We start from the raw sequence: 21,448 nt of genomic DNA, 5'->3' as shown, positions 1-21,448 counted from the left end.
TCCTCCTCACCACCCCCTTCCCCAGCCCAAAGCAGAGGGGGAAGTGCAGAGACTCAAGTAAAAAGAGCAGGCTTCACAGGCCTCATGATGGTGCCTGGCTACCTTCTTCAGGAGACTGGTGATGAGTTCAAACTCGGGGGAGATTGTAAAAGTTATCCTTGGAAAAGTAGGTCCTTATTTCCCATGCTTATTAATTTGGCTTATTTACCAAATTCATCTTAATAGAAAACAAAAACGAACAAAACAAAATTCTGAGGTGATTTTTCTAGACAATAGAAGGTCCTGCACTCTCCCCATTCCTCATGGGCTTCAGTCCTCCCTGCACTGAGGCTCCAGGCTCAAGACCAGCTGCCATTGGGCCAGGCCCCTCTCCTCCTGGACCCTTCACCTCCTGCCCAGCCCCATTCTGCTTTGTCTCTACTTCCTCATCCTCTTCCACCCCCTATACCCACGCCTGAATATCTCTCACCTTCTTCAAAGGCTTTCTCCTCCTGAGTGCAAATTCTTCCAAACTTCAGAAAGCAAATGAACACCAATGGAGAATTTCTAAAGGACACCTGGGGCTCCCGCTCTGGACATCAGCCCCTACTTCCACCACCCCTCTCTCTCTGTGTAAATGGAGAATCAAGGTCTAGGAAACCTCCCCATGTTGGTATTGCAAGCAGGAGTTGCTGTTATGTGCACATGTGCCTTTATTTCAGGAGATGGGACAATGATATTCATCAGATCAGCAGACTGTGAAGACCCCTGCTTCCCAAAAAGTATAAAGCACTCTTCATTAGGGAGGAGGGAGCGAATACAGGAGCCCCTGACTCCAAGACTACTGATCACTCCTACTCTGAAAAGAAGTGCAGGACAGACCATTCTCACCAGGGCCCAGGCAGGGAAGTCAGAGCCACATTACCACCCCCTCCTTCACTGACAGCCAGCAAGGAAATGTGACTTCAGTCCTACAACCGCAAGAAAGAGAATTCTGCCAACAAGCTCTATGTGAGTTTGGAGGAGAACCTCAAACTCAAGATAAGAACACAGCTTTGTGAGACCTTGAACAGAGAACCCACATACACCTTGCTTGGATTTCTCAATAAGGAACTGTAAGCAAATAATTGATGTTGTCTTAAGCCATTAAGTTGGTGGTAATTTCTTATGTGGTAATATAAAACTACACACAGGCTTAACTGTGCAACACACAAGCACATAACATTTTCTCCAACGGAATGAATCTATGAACTGTCAGGCACACTAGTTGCAGGAAGTAAAATCTTTCCCGATTTTTTTTTGTATTTTTTATTTTGTGATTTTTATGTGATACAATTAAATTTTAATTCCACTATATTTCATTCATTTGACAAAATTAATCTAGTGCCTACAACATACCAGTATTGGCTGTACATACTGAGGATACAGCTTTGAACAAAACAGTCCAGAGCTCCTGAGCTCATGTTCCTTACTTTGTAGAGGCTTTACATGAGTGAGATGGAGCCACTGGAGCATTTTAAGTGAAGAAAGGACACATCCTGACTCGCATTAGCAGGATCCATGACCTCTGTGAGGAGAACAGTCTGTGCACTGCAGCAGCAGTGCCACAATTCAGAAGTGAGAGGGCGGTGGAGACTTCAGGAGAAGAGTGCCTAAGGGGTGAGAGAGACAGAGAGAAAGGCTGGAGAAGCAGGGGTGAGGAAAAGGAGCAGAGGAAAAGAATTCTAAAGCAGTGGAATTCTCAGATTTAAATATGTTATTTCACATATTTTTAATAAATATATCTACATGGCCAATCAGGCTATTCTGATTGCACTCTGTGTGAGCTTCCTAAAAACTACTGGCTCCTTACCTTGATCAGTTCAAACAAAATAATAATACCAAGTGTCCTGGTGAAAAATGCGCATCGCTTAGAAGATAGTAATTCTTAAAAACAGGCAATGCATGAGCACTGGAGCAGGCCCATTTGATCAACACTTGCTAATTCGAGGTGATTAAAGTTCGCACTCTCCTTGTTGAAATATACAGTAACAAATTGTGTTATCATGTGCTTCTTTGTACTGAGGATATGTGGGGTCTCACACAGGCAAACTCAGGGCTATGGAATGAAGATCATTTTAAAATACAGTCACAAAACGGTCACAGATATACTGCCTGGGAAAGTAAAACTCAGGACCTTTGTGAGTCCGACTGCAGTGCTGTGCAGACACATTCCTGTACAAGGCGTCAAAATCACTGCTTTTACAGATTAGATTCCTGATGTTCGGGGGTTTTAAGTTTGTCTTACCCACTGTAGTGAATAAAAAGGAACTTGGTCTCTACGGGAATCTTTATCTGGTGTTTTCAGGCACAACTCCTCCACTTTTAAAGAGAAAACCCCTCTCCCTCCCCATCCATTCCCAGAGCAAACTCATTCTTTGGCATCAAGTTCCCTGGGGGTGAGTTTTCTTCTAGAAGAGTCCAGGGGGAGAGGTCAGGGATGGAAGGCAGAGTCCAGTTCAGCGAGAGTGATTCCAGGAAGAGGCGGAAAAGGAGCTGAGCCCAGCCTGGGGGTCTCTCCCGGTTTCCTCAGACAGCCCCTGGGCCAGGACTCAGTGAGACGGTGTGACAAAAAGCTCTCGGTGCAGGAGGAGAGGGGTCAGGGCAAGTCCCAAGTGCCAGAGCATGGTTCTCAGGGTCTCAACCCAGAGGGCTCTGTCTGGGGTGGGGAAGCCACACCTTAGGAATTCCCCATTGCCCAGAAATTTCACTTCTTCTCACAACCCGTCAGGTCCTTCCGCCTAGATATTCATCATGATGCCCCAGTTCTTATTCGCATTGCATGTCCGGTTTCTAAAGAAGCCAATCAGCTTCACGCGGTTTCCTGTTACAAAGTCTGCACACACAGGCCTAGATTCAGATTCTCTCCAGACTCTGAGGAAACAGTCATGGCGCTCCGAACCCTCCTCCTACTGCTCTCGGGGGCCCTAGCCCTGACCGAGACTTCGGCGGGTGAGTGCGGCGTCGGGAGGAAACGGCCTCTGCGGGGCACGGAGCGAGGGGACCTCGCGGCGGGGGCGCAGGACCCCCGGGGAAGTCGCGTCTCCGCCGCCTCGGGCCCAGGCTCCCTCCCCAGTCTCTCGCTGTCGCCTCTCACCCGCTCGGGTCTCCCGCAGCCCCTTTTCTGTCTGACGACCCCTCCCCTTCCTTCCCTCCCGGCCCCTTCAACCTCGGACCCGGGGACCCGCGCCAGGAGGAAGGTCGGGCCAGGTCTCAACCCCTCCCCGCCCCCAGGCTCCCACTCCATGAGGTATTTCCACACCGCCGTGTCCCGGCCCGGCCGCGGGGAGCCCCAGTACCTCGAAGTCGGCTACGTGGACGACACGCAGTTCGTGCGGTTCGACAGCGACGCCGCGGGTCCGAGGATGGAGCCGCGGGCGCCGTGGGTGCAGCAGGAGGGGCCGGAGTATTGGGAAGAAGAGACACGGCGCGCCAAGGACCTCATACAGAATTTTCGAAGGAACTTGCTGACCCTGAGGGGCTACTACAACCAGAGCGAAGCCGGTGAGTGACCCCGGGCCCAGGTCGCAGATCATGAATCTCCCCATCTGCCACTGACCAGCCAGGGCCCCCCTAAGTCTCAATTGTCTGCTGTTGAGTTGGAAACTGGCTCTGACCAATCACCACCCATCGGTGAGGGGCGGGGGCCGGGTTAAGTGGGCGTGGCTGACCGTGGGGGCGGGGCCAGGATCTCACACTTTCCAGTTGACCTATGGCTGCGAGGTGGGATCGCACGGGCCGCTCCTCCGCGGGTACTGGCAGTACGCCTACGACGGCGCCGATTACATCGCCCTGAACGAGGACCTGCGCTCCTGGACCGCGACGGACGCGGCGGCTCAGATCACCCGGCGCAAGTGGGAGGCGTCCCTTGCACATGAGCGCTTCAGGGGGTACCTGGAGGGCACGTGCGTGAAGTGGCTTCGCAGATACTTGGAGAATGGAAAGGAGATGCTGCAGCGCACAGGTATAAGGGGCGCTTCCGTGCTTCCCAGATCTCTCCACAGGCTGGGGCTGCGCTCCCACAAGGAGAGGACGAAGATGGAATAGATGCCAGAATACGACCCCTCCCGTGAGTCAAGAGAGGGGATTCCGCCTTGAGTGTTCAGATCCTGTACCAGAGAGTGACTAGTGCCGATGGTCAGTCCTTCTCTGAGGAACTATTAAGGGATCCAGTCTCTCTAGGGATAGATGGGGAGACCATCTCTGCAATAACCAATCGGCAGCACCCCTTGACTCTCTGTCAGCAGCTTTGAGAACTGTGGGGGACTTTCTCTCAACCTTGTTCTCTGCCCCACACCTATGTGTGTGAGATTTTCTGAGTCACTCCACTTCCACCCAGATCAGGACCAGAAATTCCCTTTCCTCCATCAGACAGCTGGAGTCTCCTACCTTGTTGTCTCACCCTCTTCCTAGAACTATCCAAACAATAGGAAATTATCCCAGAAGCCTGTGTCTAGTCTGGTGTCTGGGTTTTGTGCTCCCTTTGCCCACCCTAATTGTCCCATCCATTCTCAGGATAGTCACATGAGTGCTGCTTTAGTGGCCCATGAAGGATGCAAAGTTCCTGAATTTTCTCACCCTTCTCCTTAGATTCCCCAAAGATGCATGTGACCCGCCACCCCATCTCTGACCATGAGGTCACCCTGAGGTGCTGGGCCCTGGGCTTCTACCCTGCGGAGATCACCCTGACCTGGCAGCGTGATGGGGAGGACCTGACCCAGGACACGGAGCTTGTGGAGACCAGGCCTGCAGGGGACGGGACCTTCCAGAAGTGGGCGGCCATGGTTGTGCCTTCTGGAGAGGAGCAGAGATACACGTGCCATGTGCAGCACCAGGGACTTCCTGAGCCTGTCACCCTGAGATGGAGTAAGGAGGGAGCTGTGGGCTCAGAGCCTCTTCTCAGGGAAATCAGGAGCCCTTCTGGAAACCTTCAGCAGGGTCAGGGCTGAGGCCTGGGGTCAGGGCCTTCACCTTCCCTTCGCTTCCCAGAGCCGCCTCTTGAGTCCACCATCCTCATTGTGGGAGTCATTGCTGGCCTGGGTCTCCTTGTCGCTGTGGTGGCTGGAGCTGTGATGTGGAGGAAGAAGCGCTCAGGTAGGGAAGGGGTTTGCTCTGAGTGTTTTTGTCCCACTGGGAGGCTTCTAGCTCCAGGGAGAGGTTTGCCCTGCCTTGTTAATGGGAAGTCCCATCCACACACTTGTTTACCCAGTCTGGTGCCCTGTTTGCTAACACGTACTCTTTGGTAAAGCACATGTGAAAATTCAGGACAAGTTTATCACCATGATGGATCTGGTGATGGACCCCTGACTCCTAGCAGTCACAGGACAGAGGGGAAGGTCACTGCTGAGCACAGACTTCCACGAGGGCACTTGTTCCACTCCTCACACATGTTCTTTCCTCTTTCTGATCCTGCCCTGGGTCCGTAGTCACAGTTCTGTAAACTCCCCAGGGGTCTAGGACTAGGGTGTTCCTTTAGGAACTTATGGCCCTGCCTCCTCCATGGCTTCTCACAGGATGTTTTCTTCCCACAGGTGGAACAGGAGGGAGCTACACTCAGGCTGCGTAAGTGTGGAAGGGGGAGGTTGATCCCTGAGACCCTTGTAATAGTGCAGACAGGAGCCCATGGGGGAGCTCACCCACCCCATAGTTCCTCCTTTAGTCTCGTGTCCCCTGGGCTCTGACCATGTCCTGTTTTGTTCTATCCCAGGCGGTGACAGTGCCCTGAGCACAGATGTGTCTTTCACGGATCCTAAAGGTGAGACCTTGGAGAGCCTGGGAGAGCAGTTGGGGCAGAAGGAACACGGGTGGGTTATGGGGATTCTTTGGTTGGGACATTTGGAAGATGTGGTGGGCTGTTCAGAATGTCACCACCTACAGCCACTGACCTGAATTTGTTCATGATTCTTGTCTTCTATAGTGTGAGACAGCTGCCTTGTGGCGACTGAGTGATGCAAGATTTGTTCATGCCTCCCCCTCCCCAATTGTGACTTCGGGAATCTCTGACCTCGCTTTCTGCAAATGGCATCTGAATGTGTCTGCGTTCCTGTTAGCGTAATGTGAGGAGGTGGAGAGACTGCCCCCCCCCCCCGCCCCACCCACCAAGACCTCGTCCCCACACTGACATTTCCTGTTTTCCCATCTACTCTCCTTTTCCAGCAGAGGTGGGCTGAGATGTCTCCAGCCTTGTCTTAACTTCACATTGCACTGAGCTGCAATGTCTTCCATTTTGAAAATAAGAATCTGACTATAAATTTGTTTTTTCAAATTCTTGCCATGAGGGATTGATTGTTGGGTTAATTAAAGGAGAAGATTCCTAAAATTGGAGAAAGGAAATGAACAAAAGCACTGAGAACCTTCCAGAATCCATGTTTGCTGTGCTGAGTCTGTTGCAGGCAGGGACAGGAAAAGACTGTGTGGAGCCAAGCATGGACAGGGACTGTGTCTAGTCAGTGCTCTCTGCATCATGGATTTTGATGTGGTCACTCCTCGGCTGGGTCATCTCTCTGCTCTTTTGTCCTTGTCCCTTCAATAGAACCTTGTCCCACCAGGACCTGTGATCACAGGGACTGGGACATCACCTGGGCCTTGTCCTGTCTCCAAGATGGTGGACAGCAGGGCCTTCATGGGGCTGGGTCAGCCTAGGCTCAGGCCTGGGTCCCCAGCCCTCTGGCCTCAATTTGTGAATTTAACTTTTTTCTTGTTTCATTTGAGGATTATGCCTTTTCTTCTCGTTGCAAGTTCTGGTCTCATTCTCCTTTGGGTGTCCCCATCTCTGGCAGCAGCAGGAGTCGTTTTGGCTGTCATTGTCCCCACAGTGCTCAGGGCAGGCCCTGCAAACAGGAGTCCCTCTGGTATGGAGAGATGAATTTTCAGAGTCAGCGACTTCTTGTCCTCCTTCTTAGGCTTTTCCCTGGATTGCTTTTTCCATCCTCTCCCTCAACCTTTTAAAAGAAATTAAATTCTGGAATTAGCAGACAATTTCTTGTCTAGAGTTCCTTGTCTTTGATGAATTCTTATCATGGTTCTATCCTTCTCTGCTCACCTACTGTCTCTCCCTGCCCTTCGCTCTAGTAATTCTAGTTCTGGCTCCAGTCCAAACTCGAGGATTTATATTTATATTTAGATGAAAAGTAGGACCCATCAGTTGAGGATTGTTCTGTTCTTTCTTTTTCTTTCTTTGTGCCCGTTTTATTTATTAAATAATTTATTATTACAGAAGCAATACCTGTGCATTCTGGAAAATTTAAAAATACAGAAAACAAAAATATAACAATAAAAACCACATTCCTACCACTATTAATACCTTGCTGTATCCCTCCAAGTGATTTTCTTACATGTAAGAATTTTTTTACCAAAATGTGATCACATTATATGTACTGCTTCATGATCTCCTTTTTTTCAGTCAGTAATCTCCACTTTTCTGTTTCAGCAAATTTTCATCCCTTTTATTTATTTATTTTTTCTTATTATTTTATTGAGGTCATATTGATTTACAACATCATGTAATTTCACATGTACATTATTATCTATCAGTTTCTGTATAGACTACCTCGTGCTCGCCATCAATAGTCTAGTTTTTATCCATCAACATACATATGTGCCCCTTTACCCCTTTTGCCTAACCCCCCAACCCCCTCCCCCTCTGGTAACCACCCACTAATCTATTCTCTTTATCCATATGTTTGTTTATCTTCCACATATGGGTGCAGTCATAGGGTGTTGGTCTTTCTCTGTCTGGCTTATGTCACTTAACGTAATAACCTCAGGGTCCATTCATGTTGTTGCAAATGGGACGATTTTGTCTTTTTTTGTGGCTGAGGAGCATTCTACTGTACATGTATACTGCATCTTCTTCATCTATTCATCAGTTGATGGGCATTTGAGTGGCTTCCACATCTTGGCTATTATGAATAATGCTGCAATGAATATAGGAGTGCATAGATTTCTTTGTATTGTTGATTTCCTGTTCTTTGGATAAGTACCTAGTAGTTGGATAACTGAATCCTATGGTATTTTTATTTTTTTATTTTTTTGAGAAATCTCCATACTGTTTTCCATAGTAGCTGCACAAGTTTGCATTCCCACCAGCAGTGTATGAGGGTTCCTTTTTCTCCACATCCTTTCCAACACTTACTATTTCTTGCCTTGTTAATTATAGCCATTCTGACAGGTGTGAGGTGATATCTCATTGCAGTTTTGATTTGCATTTCCCTAATGATTAGTGATGTTGAAAATCTTTTCATGTGTCTGTTGGCCATCTCTATATCTTCACTGGAAAAATGTCTCTTCATATCCTTTGCCCATTTTTTGATTGGATTTTTTTTGTTGTTGAGTTGTATGAGTTCTTTATATCTTTTGGAAATTAATTCCTTGTTGGATATATGATTTGCAAATATTTTCTCTCAGTTGGTGAGTTGTCTTTTCATTTTGTTCATGGTTTCCTTTTTTACAGAAACTTTTTAATCTGATGAAGTCCAATTTGTTTATCTTTTCTTTTGTTTCCTGTGCCTAAGTAGACATGGTATTCAAAAAGAATGCTGCTAAGATCAATGTTAAAGAGTGTAGTGCCTATATTTTCTTCTAGGAGTTTTATGGCTTCAAGTATTACACTCAAATCTTTAATCCATTTTGAGTTAATTTTTGTGGATGGTGCAAGAAAATGATCTACTTTCATTCTTTTGCGTGTGGCTGTCCAGTTTTCCCAATACCATTTATTGAAGAGACTTTCCTTTCTCCTTTGTATGTTCTTGGCTCCTTTGTTGAAGATTAGCTATCTGTAGATGTGTGGTTTTGTTTCTGGGTTTTCAATTCTGTTCCATTGATCTGTGTGTCTGTTTTTGTGCCAGTACCATGCTGCTTTGATTACTATAGCTTTGTACTGTATTTTGAAGTCAGGAATTATAATGCCTCCAGCTTTGGTTGTTTTTCTCAGGATTGCTTTGGTTATTCAGGATCTTTTGTTGTTCCATATAAATTTTAGGATTCTTTGCTGTATTTCCATGAAGAATGTCCTTGGAATTCTGATTGGGATAGCATTGAATCTTTAGATTGCTTTAGGTAATATGTACATTAAACTATGTATATTTTTCCAATCCATTAGTATGGACTATCTTTCCATTTCTTTACATCATCATCAATTTCTTTCAATAATGTCTTATAGTTTTTATTGTATAGGTCTTTCACCTCCTTGGCTCAGTTTCTTCCTAGATATTTTATTCCTTTTGTTGCGATTATAAATAGGTTTGTATTCTTGAGTTCTCTTTCTGCTAGTTGTTGTTAGTGTATAGAAATGCAACTGATTTCTGTAAGTTGATTTTTTACCGTGCAACTTTGCTATAGTTGTTGATTATTTCTTATAATTTTCTGGTGGGTTCTCTAGAATTTTCTGTATATAGAATCATATTGTCCACAAACAACAAGAGGTTTACTCCTTCCTTTCCAATTTGGATACCTCTTTTTTTTCCTGCCTAATTTCTCTGGCCAAAAACTCCAGTACTATATTGAATAGGAGTGGCAAGAGTGGGCACCCTTGTCTTGTTCCTTTTCTCAGAGTGATGGCTTTCAGTTTTGCACTAACTATGAAGTTGGCTGTGGGTTTGTTATATATGGCTTTTACTATGTTGAGGTATTTTCCTTCTACACCTATTTTATTGAGGGTTTTTATCATAAATGGATGTTGAATCTTGTCAAATGCTTTCTCTGCATGTGTTGAGACAATCATGTGATTTTTATTCCTCATTTTGTTAATGTCATGTATCACATTGATTGATTTGCAGATGTTGAACATCCCTGTACCCCTGGTACAAATCCCAGCTGATCATGGTGTACGATCCTTTTAATGTTTTGATGTATTCGGTTTGCCAATATTTTGTTGAGGATTTTTGCATCTATGTTTATCAGTAATATTGGCCTGTGATTTTCCTTCTTTGTGATGTCTATGTCTAGTTTCAGTATTAGGGTAATGTTGGCCTCATAGAATGAGTTAGGAAGCATTCTGTCTTCTTCAATTTTTTGGAATAGTTTGAGAAGGATAGGTATTAAGTCGTCTTTGAATGTTTGTTGAATTCTCCAGAGAAGCCATCTGGTCCTGGGCTTTTGTTTCTGGGGAGATTTTTGATTACTGTTTCAATCTCTTTACTTGTGATTTGGCTATTCAGATTCTCTATTTCTTCTTGATTCAGTTTTGGGAAGTTTTATGAGGCTAAGAATTTATCCATTGCTTCTAAGTTATCCAATTTGTTGGCATACAGTTTTTCATAGTATTCTTTTATAGTCTTTTGTATTTCTGTGGTGTCTGTTGTAATTTCTCCTCTTTCATTTTTAATTTTATTTATTTCAGCCTTCTCTCTTTTTTTCTTAGCAAGTTCTGGCTAAGGATTTGTCAATTTTGTTTATCTTCTCAAAGAACCAGATCTTAGTTTTGTTGATGCTTGCTATTGTTTTTTTAGTCTCTATTTCATTTATTTCTGCTCTAATTTTTATTATTTCTCTCCTTCTACTGACTTAGGCCTTGTCTTTTCTTCTTTTTCTAGTTCTGTTAGTGTAGTTTAAGATTAGTTCTTTGAGATTTTTCTTGTTTGTCCAGATAAGGCCTGTATTGCTATAAATTTCCCTTTTAGAACTGCTTTTACTGCATCCCATAGGAGTTGGTAAGTTGTGTTTTCATTTTCATCTGTCTGCAAGTATTTTTTTTATTTCTCCATTGATCTCTTCATTGATCCCATGGTTGTTCAGTAGCATGTTTTTAGTCTCCACATAGATGTGACTTTCCTAGCTTTTTTCTTGTAGTAGATTTCTAGTTTCATAGCATTATGGTTAGAAAAGATGCTTAAAATGATTTCAGTCTTCTTAAATTTTGAAACATGCCTTGTTTCCTAACATATGGTCTATCTTTGAAAATGTTCCATGGGCATTTGAGAAGAATATGTATTCTCCTGTTTTGGATGGAATGTTCTATTAAGTCCATCTTGTCTAGTCTTTCATTTAAGGCTGATACCGGCCGTGATATTGGTTCCCCTAGATTAAATCCAGCATATATGGGGTTAAAACCAAAGCACTCTTTCCCTGCTTACTCCCTGGCTCCCTGGTTCCAGAATCCACTCTCCACTGTAGAGACACATGGCCAAGGACAGCCACCTGGGTTCTTTATCATCTCCTTCTCCTCCTTGCAAGCAGTTCCCAAGGCCGAATGCAGGCTGGTGGGAAAGCTTTGACCAGCAAGGCCACTGACTCCCCCCTCTCTACAAGCAGCCACATTCCTCACAAACCTTTAGAACCCCTGGCCTCCCATCTTTTGGGGAGACGAGAAGAGATGAGACAAATTTGAGAGCTCATTCTCATCTCCTGGCTGATATCATCCAAAATAAAAACCCTTTCCTTGCCATAAGCCTGGCATTCCAGTTTTTATTTGGCCCCTCTTGTGTGGTAGGTAGGGAACCTATGTTTGTAGGTGCTAAGAAGACTGTTGTTTCCTTGTTGACTTTCTGTTGGATGATCTATCCATTGATGTAAATGGAGTGTTGAGGTCCCCTACTATTATTGTGTGGCTTTCCATTTCTCCATTTTTGTCTGTTAGTAGCTCTTTTATATACCTTGGTGCTCCTGTGTTAGGTGCCTATATATTCATAAGTGTTATGTTCTTTTGGTGGAATGTCCCTTTTATCATTATATACAGCCCCTCTTTGTCTCTCATTGTCTTTTTTATCTTCAAGTCTGCTTTGTGTGATATAATTATGGCAACACCTGCTTTCTTTTGCTTGCCATTTGCTTAGAGAATTGTCTTCTATGCCTTCACTCTGAGCCTGTTTTTGTCTTTAGAGCTGATGTGTATTTCCTGGAATCAGCATATTATTGGGTCGTTTTTAAAAATCCATCCAGTTATTCTGTGTGTTTTGATTGGAGAATTCAATCCATTTACATTTAGAGTGATTTTTGATGTATGAGGGTTTAATACTGCCATTTAATCTCTTTTTTCAGTTGTTCTATATTTCTATTGTTTCTTTTCTCTTGTATTTCTAACTGCCATTTCAGTGTGGTGGTTCTCTGTGATGGTTTTCTCACTTTTCTGTTTATTTTTGATTTCTGACTCTGCTCTGAATTTTTGTTTAGTGGTTACAAAGAGACTTGTATAAAAGATCTCATAGATGAGATAGTCCTTTTTTTTTTTTTTTTTGGTGAGGAAGATTGGCCCTGAGCTAACATCTGTTCCAAATCTTCCTCGTTTTGCTTGAGGAAGATTGGCCCTGAGATAACATTTGTGCCTATCTTCTTCAATTTTCCATGTGAGTCGCTGCCACAGCATTGCTTGATGAGTGATGTAGGTAAACACCCAGGATCAGAACTTTGAACCTGGCCGCCAAACCAGAGCATGCCGAACTTAACCACTATATCACTGGGCTGGCCCCCGAGATAGTCCATTTTCCGATAGCTTGTTGTCTCCATTAGCCTAAGTAGGATCCATCCCTAACCTCTTCCCCTTATTAAGTTATTGTTGTCACAAATTGTTCTTTTCTATGTTGTGAGTTTGTGACTAATTTGAAGTGTTTATAGTTACTTTTGATGCTTTCCTTCTCTTTGTCTTTTATATTATAATTAAGTGCTTACTAAACTATTCTCATATAGAGCTGCAATTTTCTGTTTCTGTCTCTTTATCTCCTTGCTCAGGGTTTTGTAAACCTTCCCTATTTAGTTTCAGATGGGAGGGCTCCTTTCAATGTTTCTTGTAAGGCAGGCTTAGTGGTGATGAACTCCCTCAGCTTTTGTTCATCTGAGAAAGCTTTTATTTCTTCATTGTATCTGAATAATAATAATCCAGTTTCACTGGATAATGTATCCTTGGCTGAAAGTTTTTGTCTTTGAGTATTTTGAATGTATAATTCCATTCTCTCCTATCCTGTATAGTTGCCGCTGAGAAATCCACTGAAAGCCTGATAGAGGTTCCTTTGTAGTTTATTTTCTTCTGCCTTGCTGCCTTTAACATCTTTTCTTTGTCATTGACTTTTGCTAGTTTTACCATTATATTCCTTGGAGAAGATCTTGCGTTGATGTAACTAGGAGTTCTATTAGCTTCTTTTACTTGTAATTCCACCTCGTTCCCCAGATTTTGGAAATTCTCAGCTATTATTTGTTTGAACGTTCTCTCTCCTCCTTTCTTCCTCTCATATCCCTCTGGAATACCTATAATCCTTATGTTGCTTTTCCTAATTAAGTTATATTTCTCAGAAATTTCTTCATTTTTTAAAAATCTTAATTCTCTCTCCTCTTCCACCTGAAGCATGTCTTTATTTCTATCCTCTAAATCACTAATTCTTTCCTCCATAACATCAGCTCTATTTTGTATGGATTCTAGATTATTTTTTATCTCATTAATTGTGTTCCTCATATCCAGAATTTCTGTTGTTGCTTTTTTTTTTTTAGAGTTCCAATCTCTTTGGTGAAGTATTTTTTCTGCTCAATAATTTTATCCTGAGCTCATTGAACTGTCTTAGTTTTCTTGTAACTCACTGAATTTCATGACAACTATTTTGAATTCTCTGTCATTTAGATTGTAAAGTTCTCTGACTTCAGGGCTGGTTTCTGGAGACTTGTCATTTTCCTTCTTGTCTGAAGTGTTAATGTGGTTCTTCATGGTGTTTGATGAATTCATCCTTTGCCAGCACATTTTTGGTAGTGTCAGGTCACAGATTCCACCTGCCTCTGCTGGAGGGGGAGACAGGAGCTGTATTTTCTGATCCCACCCCATCTGCTGGAAGTTGTGCTTGTAGGGCTCCTCTGCATTTACACACTTGCTGCAGCCAGTTGGCAGGTCACATACACAAGCACAGGCAGGGCCTCTGTGTTCCACCAGTCGGTTGCTCTGATATGGTATCACTGTGCTCAGCAGGTGACCAACCGAGCTGGTGTGCTAAGTGGGAGGGGAGGGATGCTTTCTTTCTCACTCAGACTGGCTCAGCTGAGCTGCTGTGCTTAGTGGGGGCTCTTTTGTGAGGGTTGAACAACACCACTTGGTAGGGAGCATTCCCACAGGCGGTGCTGCCATGGCATGGTGGGCACTCCTGTGGGCTTGGCTACCACTCCTAAAGCATTTTATGCAGGCTGAGCTGCCCCTCCCTCCCCTGACAGTCATGCTGGCCACTGTTGAGGATCCATGATCTTGATCACTACCACTGGAGACAGGGAGAGGTCTGCTCACCTAGTTTCACTGCTTCCCAGGGATCCAGTCCTCCCATCTTCAGACGTATGCAGTGTGGATCTCCCAGACATCCTATTGTGCTGTGTAGGGAATCTTCTGTTGGTTAATGAATGTCCATTTAGCTGTAACTTAGAGGGGAGAGACAAAGGGAACAACTCACTCTACCATGATGCTGACATCACTCTCCTCTGTTCTTTTTTGAAGAGAGAAATTAAATTGTGTGCTGTTGTGTGCAGAAGGGCTAGTGTCAGAAGTGGGGGCTATGGGGAGGAGGGGAGAGCAGCACTTGTGATAAAAGTACAGGTGGCATTGATGGCAATATGAATGGATGATGTGCTGTAGCTGCTACAAAACAGCATTTGATCTGAAGCTATGTTAATAAAGATACTGTCTCTAGAACAGAGAGCTGCTTTACACTAATCATTCATTCACCTGATATTTGTTGAGTGCTGGGTATATGACATACTACTTTTGCTTCTGGGGAACATCATTGAAGTAAAAACAGACAGATGTTGCTGGCCTTGTGGAGCATATGTTGTAGTTGGAAGAGACAGACTATGTACTATAAGCACAAGGATGTCCGGGGAAAGTTCTTTCCAGGAAAGGGAAGCTCCAGTGTGAATGCACTAAAGTGGGAGTTTTTCTGTGTATTCTTGCAAGAGGTAGGAGGCTGGTATGGCTGGAGCAGAGAGTAACCGAGATGAGGTTAGAGGTATGGCCAGACCATATAGGCAGTGAAGATACTGTGAGGGTTTGACTTTTCTGTGTGGGATGGGAAGTTGCCAAACAGCTTTGAGCAGAAGAGAGACATGGTATGACTTCCCTTTTAAAAGGATCACCCTGGCTGCTGTGCTAAGAACAGAATCACAGGTGAAGGGTAAGTGAGGTAGCAGGGAAAACTAGAAAATTCATGGGGTGTTTTAGGCTAGAGATCTTGGTTGCTTTGCCTGGGGTGTGAGCAGTGGAAATAGTGGAAGTGATTGGATTCTGGATACATTTTGAAGATGGACTTATACATTTCCTACTTGATTAAATCTGGAGTATGGGAAGGAGGAGTCAAGGAGCATAACCAAAGTTTCGGACTGTGCAAGTAGAAAGATGGAGTTGCTGTAGCAGATATCAGGGAGATTCTGGAAGAAGCATATTTGAGGAGGGAGCATCACAGGTGTTCAGTTTAAGAGATGTTTAATCTGAGATGTCCATTAGAAATGCAGATGAGGTTGTTGGGTAGTCAGTTGGACATATGAATCTATGATTTAGGACAAATATATGAGCTGGAAAAATAGATTTGGGAGGTCTAACTCTGCACCCAATTCCAATTTGTATTTTCTCCCACACTACCAAGAAATTCTCCAATACCAGTTGGGTGTCCTACAATTCAAATCAATTCTGACACTATCTACCTGGAGATAGCATCAGATCCCACATGTTAAGGGTTCAGTCCTACAAGACTGCACACCTCTCTACAGCTTAGATGCCAATCACAAGTCCAGGTTGTCACCTGGGCTTCTGACCAACTGGCTGTAGATCAGAGGTTCTAACAACCTCCTTGAGTTAGGTTAATTTGCTAGAGCAGCTCACAGAACTCAGAGCAACACTTACTTACTAGATTACAAGTTTGTGAGAAAAGGATATGTCTCAGGAACAGCCAGATGGAAGGGATGCATAGGGCAAGGTATGGGGAAAAGGTGTGGGGCCTCCATGCCCTCTCCAGGTGTGCTGCTTTCTCTGAATCTCCATGTGTTCACCAATCTGGAAGCTCTCTGAACTCTGTCCTTTTGGGTTTTCGTGGACGATTCCCAACAAAGGCATGATTGATTAAATCACATGCCATTGGTGATTGGGCTCTGTTTCCAGCCCCTCTCCCTTCCCAAATGGTCTTGGGGGTAGTGTGTAGGGGAGTGAAACTGAAAGTTCCAACCCTCTAATCATAGTGATGGTTTCCTGGGCAACCAAGTCTCATCCTTAGGTTACCTGGGGACATTCTCAAAGTCACTCATTAACATAGCAAAGGACAGCTTCTTCCCTCTCAACACTTAGGAAATTCTAAGGGTTTTAGGAGCTCTGTACCTGGAATGGGGACTAAGACCAAAGCTATATTTCTTATTATAAATCACATTATCACAGGAGGTGACACTACCTAAATTATGTTTAAATCCTTGAGAACAGGTGAGGTCACCAAAGGAGTGATTACAATAGAAGAGAAAGGAGCAAGGACTGAACCCTGGACCCCCCAGTGCTAAGGGATGTGATCAGACCCCACACCCAGAGCAGACTGTGCAGTTCTGACACTGCATCTAGAAGGCATGGAGACCACGGAGTCTTAAACTTTCCTGGGCACAGGAATCCCCTGAGCATCTCGTTAAGATTTAAGTGGTCTGGAGTAGAGCATGAAAGTCTGTATTTATAATGAGGTCACTGTTGGTGCACATTCTGCTGGTCTTCAGATCACACTTTTAATGTGAAGAACATCGATCAGGGATTCTGCTGATGCAAATAACCAATAACCAATCTATAGATAAGACAGATAAGGTGAGTTTTACTTGAGCCAAGCTGAGGACTAGCCCAGGAATGCAGTCTCCACAAGGGAAGAAAGTGTTTGGAGAAGGATGGTTTTCAGTACAGTTTTATATCTCTTTAGAACAAGGAACATACATCAAACATGCCCAGGATACATATTCATCAAAGTTTCAAAGAGATATTTAGGTACAGATTAGCAGGTCAATGTGACCCTGATGTCTGGGAAAGGAAACTTACCTTCAGGAGTACTGGTACTAGGGTTGTAGGAAAGGAAGTATGCATCATGCATCCTTATCTTCAAAGAATGCATTCTTTTACTTTGAGATAATCTTTAATGCATCCTTATCTTTAACGGTTAAAGCAGATGTACAAGGTATGTTTGACAGGCCATAAGTCAGGCTTCTTTAGTTCGGGCCGAATCAAATTTAAACTAGAATAGCTATCTCATATACCTCAATACAGGAAAATTTCTTATCAATTCCCCTATGGCTATGCATCAGCCCCCATCTAGAGCTTGTTAAATAAGTGATTCTTGGGCCTTGAGCTCAATACTCTGAAATGGTAGGTCTGGGGAGAGGCCTGAGTATTTTTTAACAAGCCCACAAGCAATCCTGGTCTCAGCCAGATTTGGAACCACTGAGGTCAGTTATTAGAGAGGATCTACAGTGGGGAAAGGGTCTTAAATCCACATCATTAAATTAAAAAAGGAGGCCATTAGACAGGTGGTTCTAATGCCTTCGTGGCCTACATAAGAAAACCAAAGTCTAAGCCTGTAAATGCCTCAAGGTTACAAAATCAAAACGCTATGGACAACCAATCACAAGCAGCCCACTAGGCTTTAAGCTATAGTCAATCTCTACATAAGTCTTTCCCTCAGCTCCTATCTGCAGAGGACTCTTAACCACTTCCGGTTTAACACTGCCTGGTTCAAATCCATTTTTGCTCAAATAAACTCTTAAAATTTTTAATATGCCTCAGTTTATATTTTAACATTTAAATGTTGTTTTTTCCTGGGAAGGAAAAGGGAGGACATACATGGTCAATTATGAGACATGATGTTGGGAGATACATATCGTTTTCTCTACCAAGGGGTCTTGCCAAGTAAAAGACTCATGAAGTGGCTCTCAGATCAACATAAGGAAAATCTCTGAATGCTTGCTCTCTGAAACTATTCCCCAGGTGGATTTCTCATTCAGTTCTTGGTATAAACAATGGAATCCAAATTTTTCTAATTTAGACATAAAGATATATATGTGTGTGTGTGTATTGATATTGGGGGCTAATTTTATTTTAGGAAAAGCCACAGAACCAGGCTTGAGGCTACACAGCCAGAAATAAAACCATCAATCCCACCCTAGGTCAGGTCCCACATAGGAACCACTGCCCCTGCTGCTGGGCACAGATGTCATTGCTCACACCATTGACATTCCTGATGCTGAACACTGAAGCCTTGGGGCTAGGACTGCTGTCGCTGCTGCTCCTGGAAACTAGACATTGCTACTGCCACTCACACCACCCTTGTGGAAGTATATCTGTGTAGCTCTAGCCTTTCTCTGTCACCATGTCCTGAATCTGCCATGTAGTCATTTGACTGGTGGAGCTGAAGGCTCAACCCTGTTTCCAACTGCAAATATGTTTGGAAAGTAAATTTTTCTCCTTTAGGGGGGAAGTGGTCTCTGCCTCCTACCAAGGCTTTTTAACTGTGGAATTCCTCTAATGTAGGAAAATGGTGCTGGTATTGAGACATGGTGTCAGGGGATGGAGAAAGAACTTAAAAAGTCAGTTCCTGGAACATTGATCTGACACTAGAACTTGAACTAATATAATGTAGGCATTTAGGTTCTGTTGGATGAACTAGTGAATAATAAACGGCATCTTTCAACTTATTCCCTTGATAGTCCATTATAGGGTCCAGCTTTTGGCTATTCCAGTTTATACTCACAAATAAGTGGAGTAGGATCATGGGCTGGTGAAGTGATTACTCAAAACATCTTCTCCCTGTGTTTGTTTCTTACTAGATTTTAAACATCCTGTGTGCACACTGACATGTAAGTTTTTATGCTTCCTTGTTCTTGGATATATTTCTAGGGAAAGAATCTCTAGCATTTATCAGTTTTTATGTGATCACTCCAAAAGACTAAAGAAGAAATTCCTAGTTGCTTAGTTTAGAGGCAGTGCTACTCAAAGTATGGTCTACAAACAGCTGGTCAGCTAACTATTTTTAGTAGACCTGATAGCACAATATAAATCTTTATATTTTGCTTGTCTTTTTCCGTGAGACAAGGTAAGGTATAGGTTTACCTGTTTATTCTCATTTTCAAGTTCTCATTGTGACCTGGTAACAAACAGTGTACAGTCCATCACTGGGTCATAGACTACAAGTAGTGTTGGTTTAGATGAACTTGCATCCTAGCACCTGCTCTGGTCAGGTAAATAGTAGTTATTATTAAGTAGTTAATGGTGGTTCCATTTTCAGTAATAAGGTTTTAAGGCTGTCTCATCCACTGAAAATAATAGAATATAAAAAGCATCCAAAAGTATAGAAGAATAAACAAGAGAATGATCGTGTAGGGTAAAATATAAATGTAAGCTGGAATTCAGAGGAACATTGCCTTTATTTTGAGGGCATTTGCCAAATCTGGAAAATCTTACCTTTGGTTTTCTTGGGTTCACAAGCTGTAGTAGACAAGAGATGATGTCTAGAGCTTGTTCATGTGGGGAATATAATAGGAAACATCCTCAGTCTCCCCAATCTGGGAACTTAAGATCTGTATTCTTAGACTAATGTGAAACAAAAGAAAATCTGCTTCATCCACCAATATAAAATTATTCTAAGGATATTTGGCTGTGAGCCAGCAAAACAAGGAGCAAACAACTGTTTTTAGAATTTGTAAGCATCAGCCAGTTCTCCTATGGATTTCTGGCCCAAATCACTTTACTATTGTAGGTCAAAATAACCTAAAATCGCTTAAAACAAGATAAGAACAGTAAATCTTAAAAGCATTAAGAGGGGGGAAAAATACACATTACTGCAATAAAGGTAAGAATGACACCAGTTTTTGCACTGGAAACGTGAGGAAATAGAGACACAACATCTTTAAAGTACTGTATGGAAAACATGGTCAAATTAGCATTCTATTCCCAGTGAAAATATCTTTCAAAAGTGAAGGAAAAATGAAGACTTTTCTTTGACATACAAAATTTAACAGAATTTATAACCGGAAGATAAGCACTACAATAAATGTTTAAGTCCCTTCAGGCAAGAGGAAAATTATACTGGATAAGAATATGAAATAAAGAGCAACAGAAGTGGTAACTACATGTGCATCTATATACTATTTTTTTTATTGCTACTTAAATCTCTTTAAAAGATAATTGTGGGGTAGACCCAGTGGTATAGTGGTTAAGTTCACGCACTCTGCTTCATTGGCCCAGTGCTTGCAGATTCAGATCCTGGGTATGAACCTGTGCACTGCTTATCAAGCCATGCTGTGGAGGCATCCCACATACAAAATAGAGGAAGATTGGCACAGATGTTAGCTGGCCAATCTTCCTCACCAAAAAAAAAATATATATATAATCGTGACGTCATTGAAAATGGTGGAGTAAGGAACACCAAAAAACAATTCCTCTGCTAAAGCTACTATTAACTTGGCAAAAACTGTCAGATTCAAGGTTTTCTTCTTTTTTTTTAAAGATTGGCACCTGAGCTAACATCTGTTACCAATCTTCTTTTTCTTTTATTCTTTTCTTCTTCTTCTCCCTAAAGCCCCCAGTACATAGTTGTATATCCTAGTTGCAGGTCTTTCTAGTTGTGCTATGTAGGATGCTGCCTCAGATGGTTTGATGAGTGGTGCTGTGTCTGTGCTGAGGATTTGAACCAGCAAAACCATGGGCCACCAACAAGGAGTGTGCTCACTTAACCACTCGGCCATGGGGCTGGCCCTAGAGTCAAGGTTTTCTGAACTCTAGAATCCAACTTTTAAAACCCTACAACAACCAGAGGAGTGTTTAATGAAGAAAGAAGCTGCTAAATTTCAGTAAGAGAAAATTGTGACATTTTTACCTACCCACCTACCATCCCCACGCCCCAGCTCTGAGAAGGCTGTGGAAAAGGTGGCCCACATTCCTGGTGCAAGCCTCTTGATGTCAAAGGGAGGCAATATGAACTTTGTTCTAAAAGAATTTTGGTTGTGCGTTTTGACCTGTCTGGTGGCTCCTTTTGGATTGCCTCAAAGGTTTGCCTTTGTTTCACCCTCCTCAGCACTTTCTTAGGGGTTTAACAGCCTTCATAACAGCACTGTTGAATGCATTTAAAGAACACTATTTTCAGCCACCTGGGGCAAGGTATAATAGAAGGGGCAAGCAGCAGATAAACCAGAAAGCCCAGAAAGGCAGAGGGTTGGGAAGGGGATACATGGGGGAATAAGGGCTTTGTAAATCTCCCACATATATCAAAGAATCTAGAAGGCCACACATGCCAAGGGCTAGAAATATGCTCTGAAAAGACCTGAGATGACCTTAGCTTTTACCTCAGCTGATCTTTTGGATCTACACAATGAGGAAATGAAGCCTAAGGCAGAGTTGTAAACAGCCTGGTTAAGCATTGAAACAGTGCCTCAATTCAGAGTCAACAGCAAAGTCTTAGAGTATTAATTTATCTTTTTGTCTCCAATGGTTAAAGGAAATCTCTTCAAATCACTAGCTGACTGCTATGCT

General features: G+C 43.2%; 1 protein-coding gene and 2 long non-coding RNA genes across 4 annotated transcripts in view; 1 reads left to right on the top strand and 2 right to left on the bottom strand.

Annotated features, from left to right (window-relative positions):
- The window catches only part of LOC139045864 (uncharacterized), a 98,942-nt gene extending 95,486 nt beyond the window's left edge, over positions 1 to 3,456 (bottom strand). For both annotated transcript variants that reach the window (XR_011505100.1, XR_011505101.1), the window contains exon 1: positions 3,318 to 3,456. This is a non-coding gene — a long non-coding RNA (uncharacterized lncRNA). The remainder of the gene's footprint in view (positions 1 to 3,317) is intronic.
- LOC106836252 (patr class I histocompatibility antigen, A-2 alpha chain-like) lies at positions 1,683 to 6,283 on the top strand. Its single transcript, XM_044775027.2, has 8 exons — positions 1,683 to 2,970; positions 3,253 to 3,522; positions 3,707 to 3,982; positions 4,609 to 4,884; positions 5,008 to 5,112; positions 5,550 to 5,580; positions 5,726 to 5,773; positions 5,936 to 6,283. The coding sequence occupies exons 1-7, from the start codon at positions 2,907 to 2,909 to the stop codon at positions 5,730 to 5,732; spliced, it is 1,029 nt and encodes a 342-aa protein (XP_044630962.2). The 5' UTR covers positions 1,683 to 2,906; the 3' UTR covers positions 5,733 to 5,773; positions 5,936 to 6,283.
- Positions 6,284 to 10,493: 4,210 nt separating this feature from the next.
- The window catches only part of LOC139045863 (uncharacterized), a 28,382-nt gene continuing 17,427 nt past the window's right edge, over positions 10,494 to 21,448 (bottom strand). Inside the window, exon 2 of the long non-coding RNA XR_011505099.1 lies at positions 10,494 to 19,510. This is a non-coding gene — a long non-coding RNA (uncharacterized lncRNA). The remainder of the gene's footprint in view (positions 19,511 to 21,448) is intronic.

Source organism: Equus asinus, chromosome 8 (assembly GCF_041296235.1).
Source record: "Equus asinus isolate D_3611 breed Donkey chromosome 8, EquAss-T2T_v2, whole genome shotgun sequence".
NCBI classification, from domain to species: Eukaryota; Metazoa; Chordata; class Mammalia; order Perissodactyla; family Equidae; genus Equus; species Equus asinus.
The sequence above is the reverse complement of the archived record's forward strand: the minus strand, read 5'-3'. Positions and strand labels throughout refer to the sequence as shown.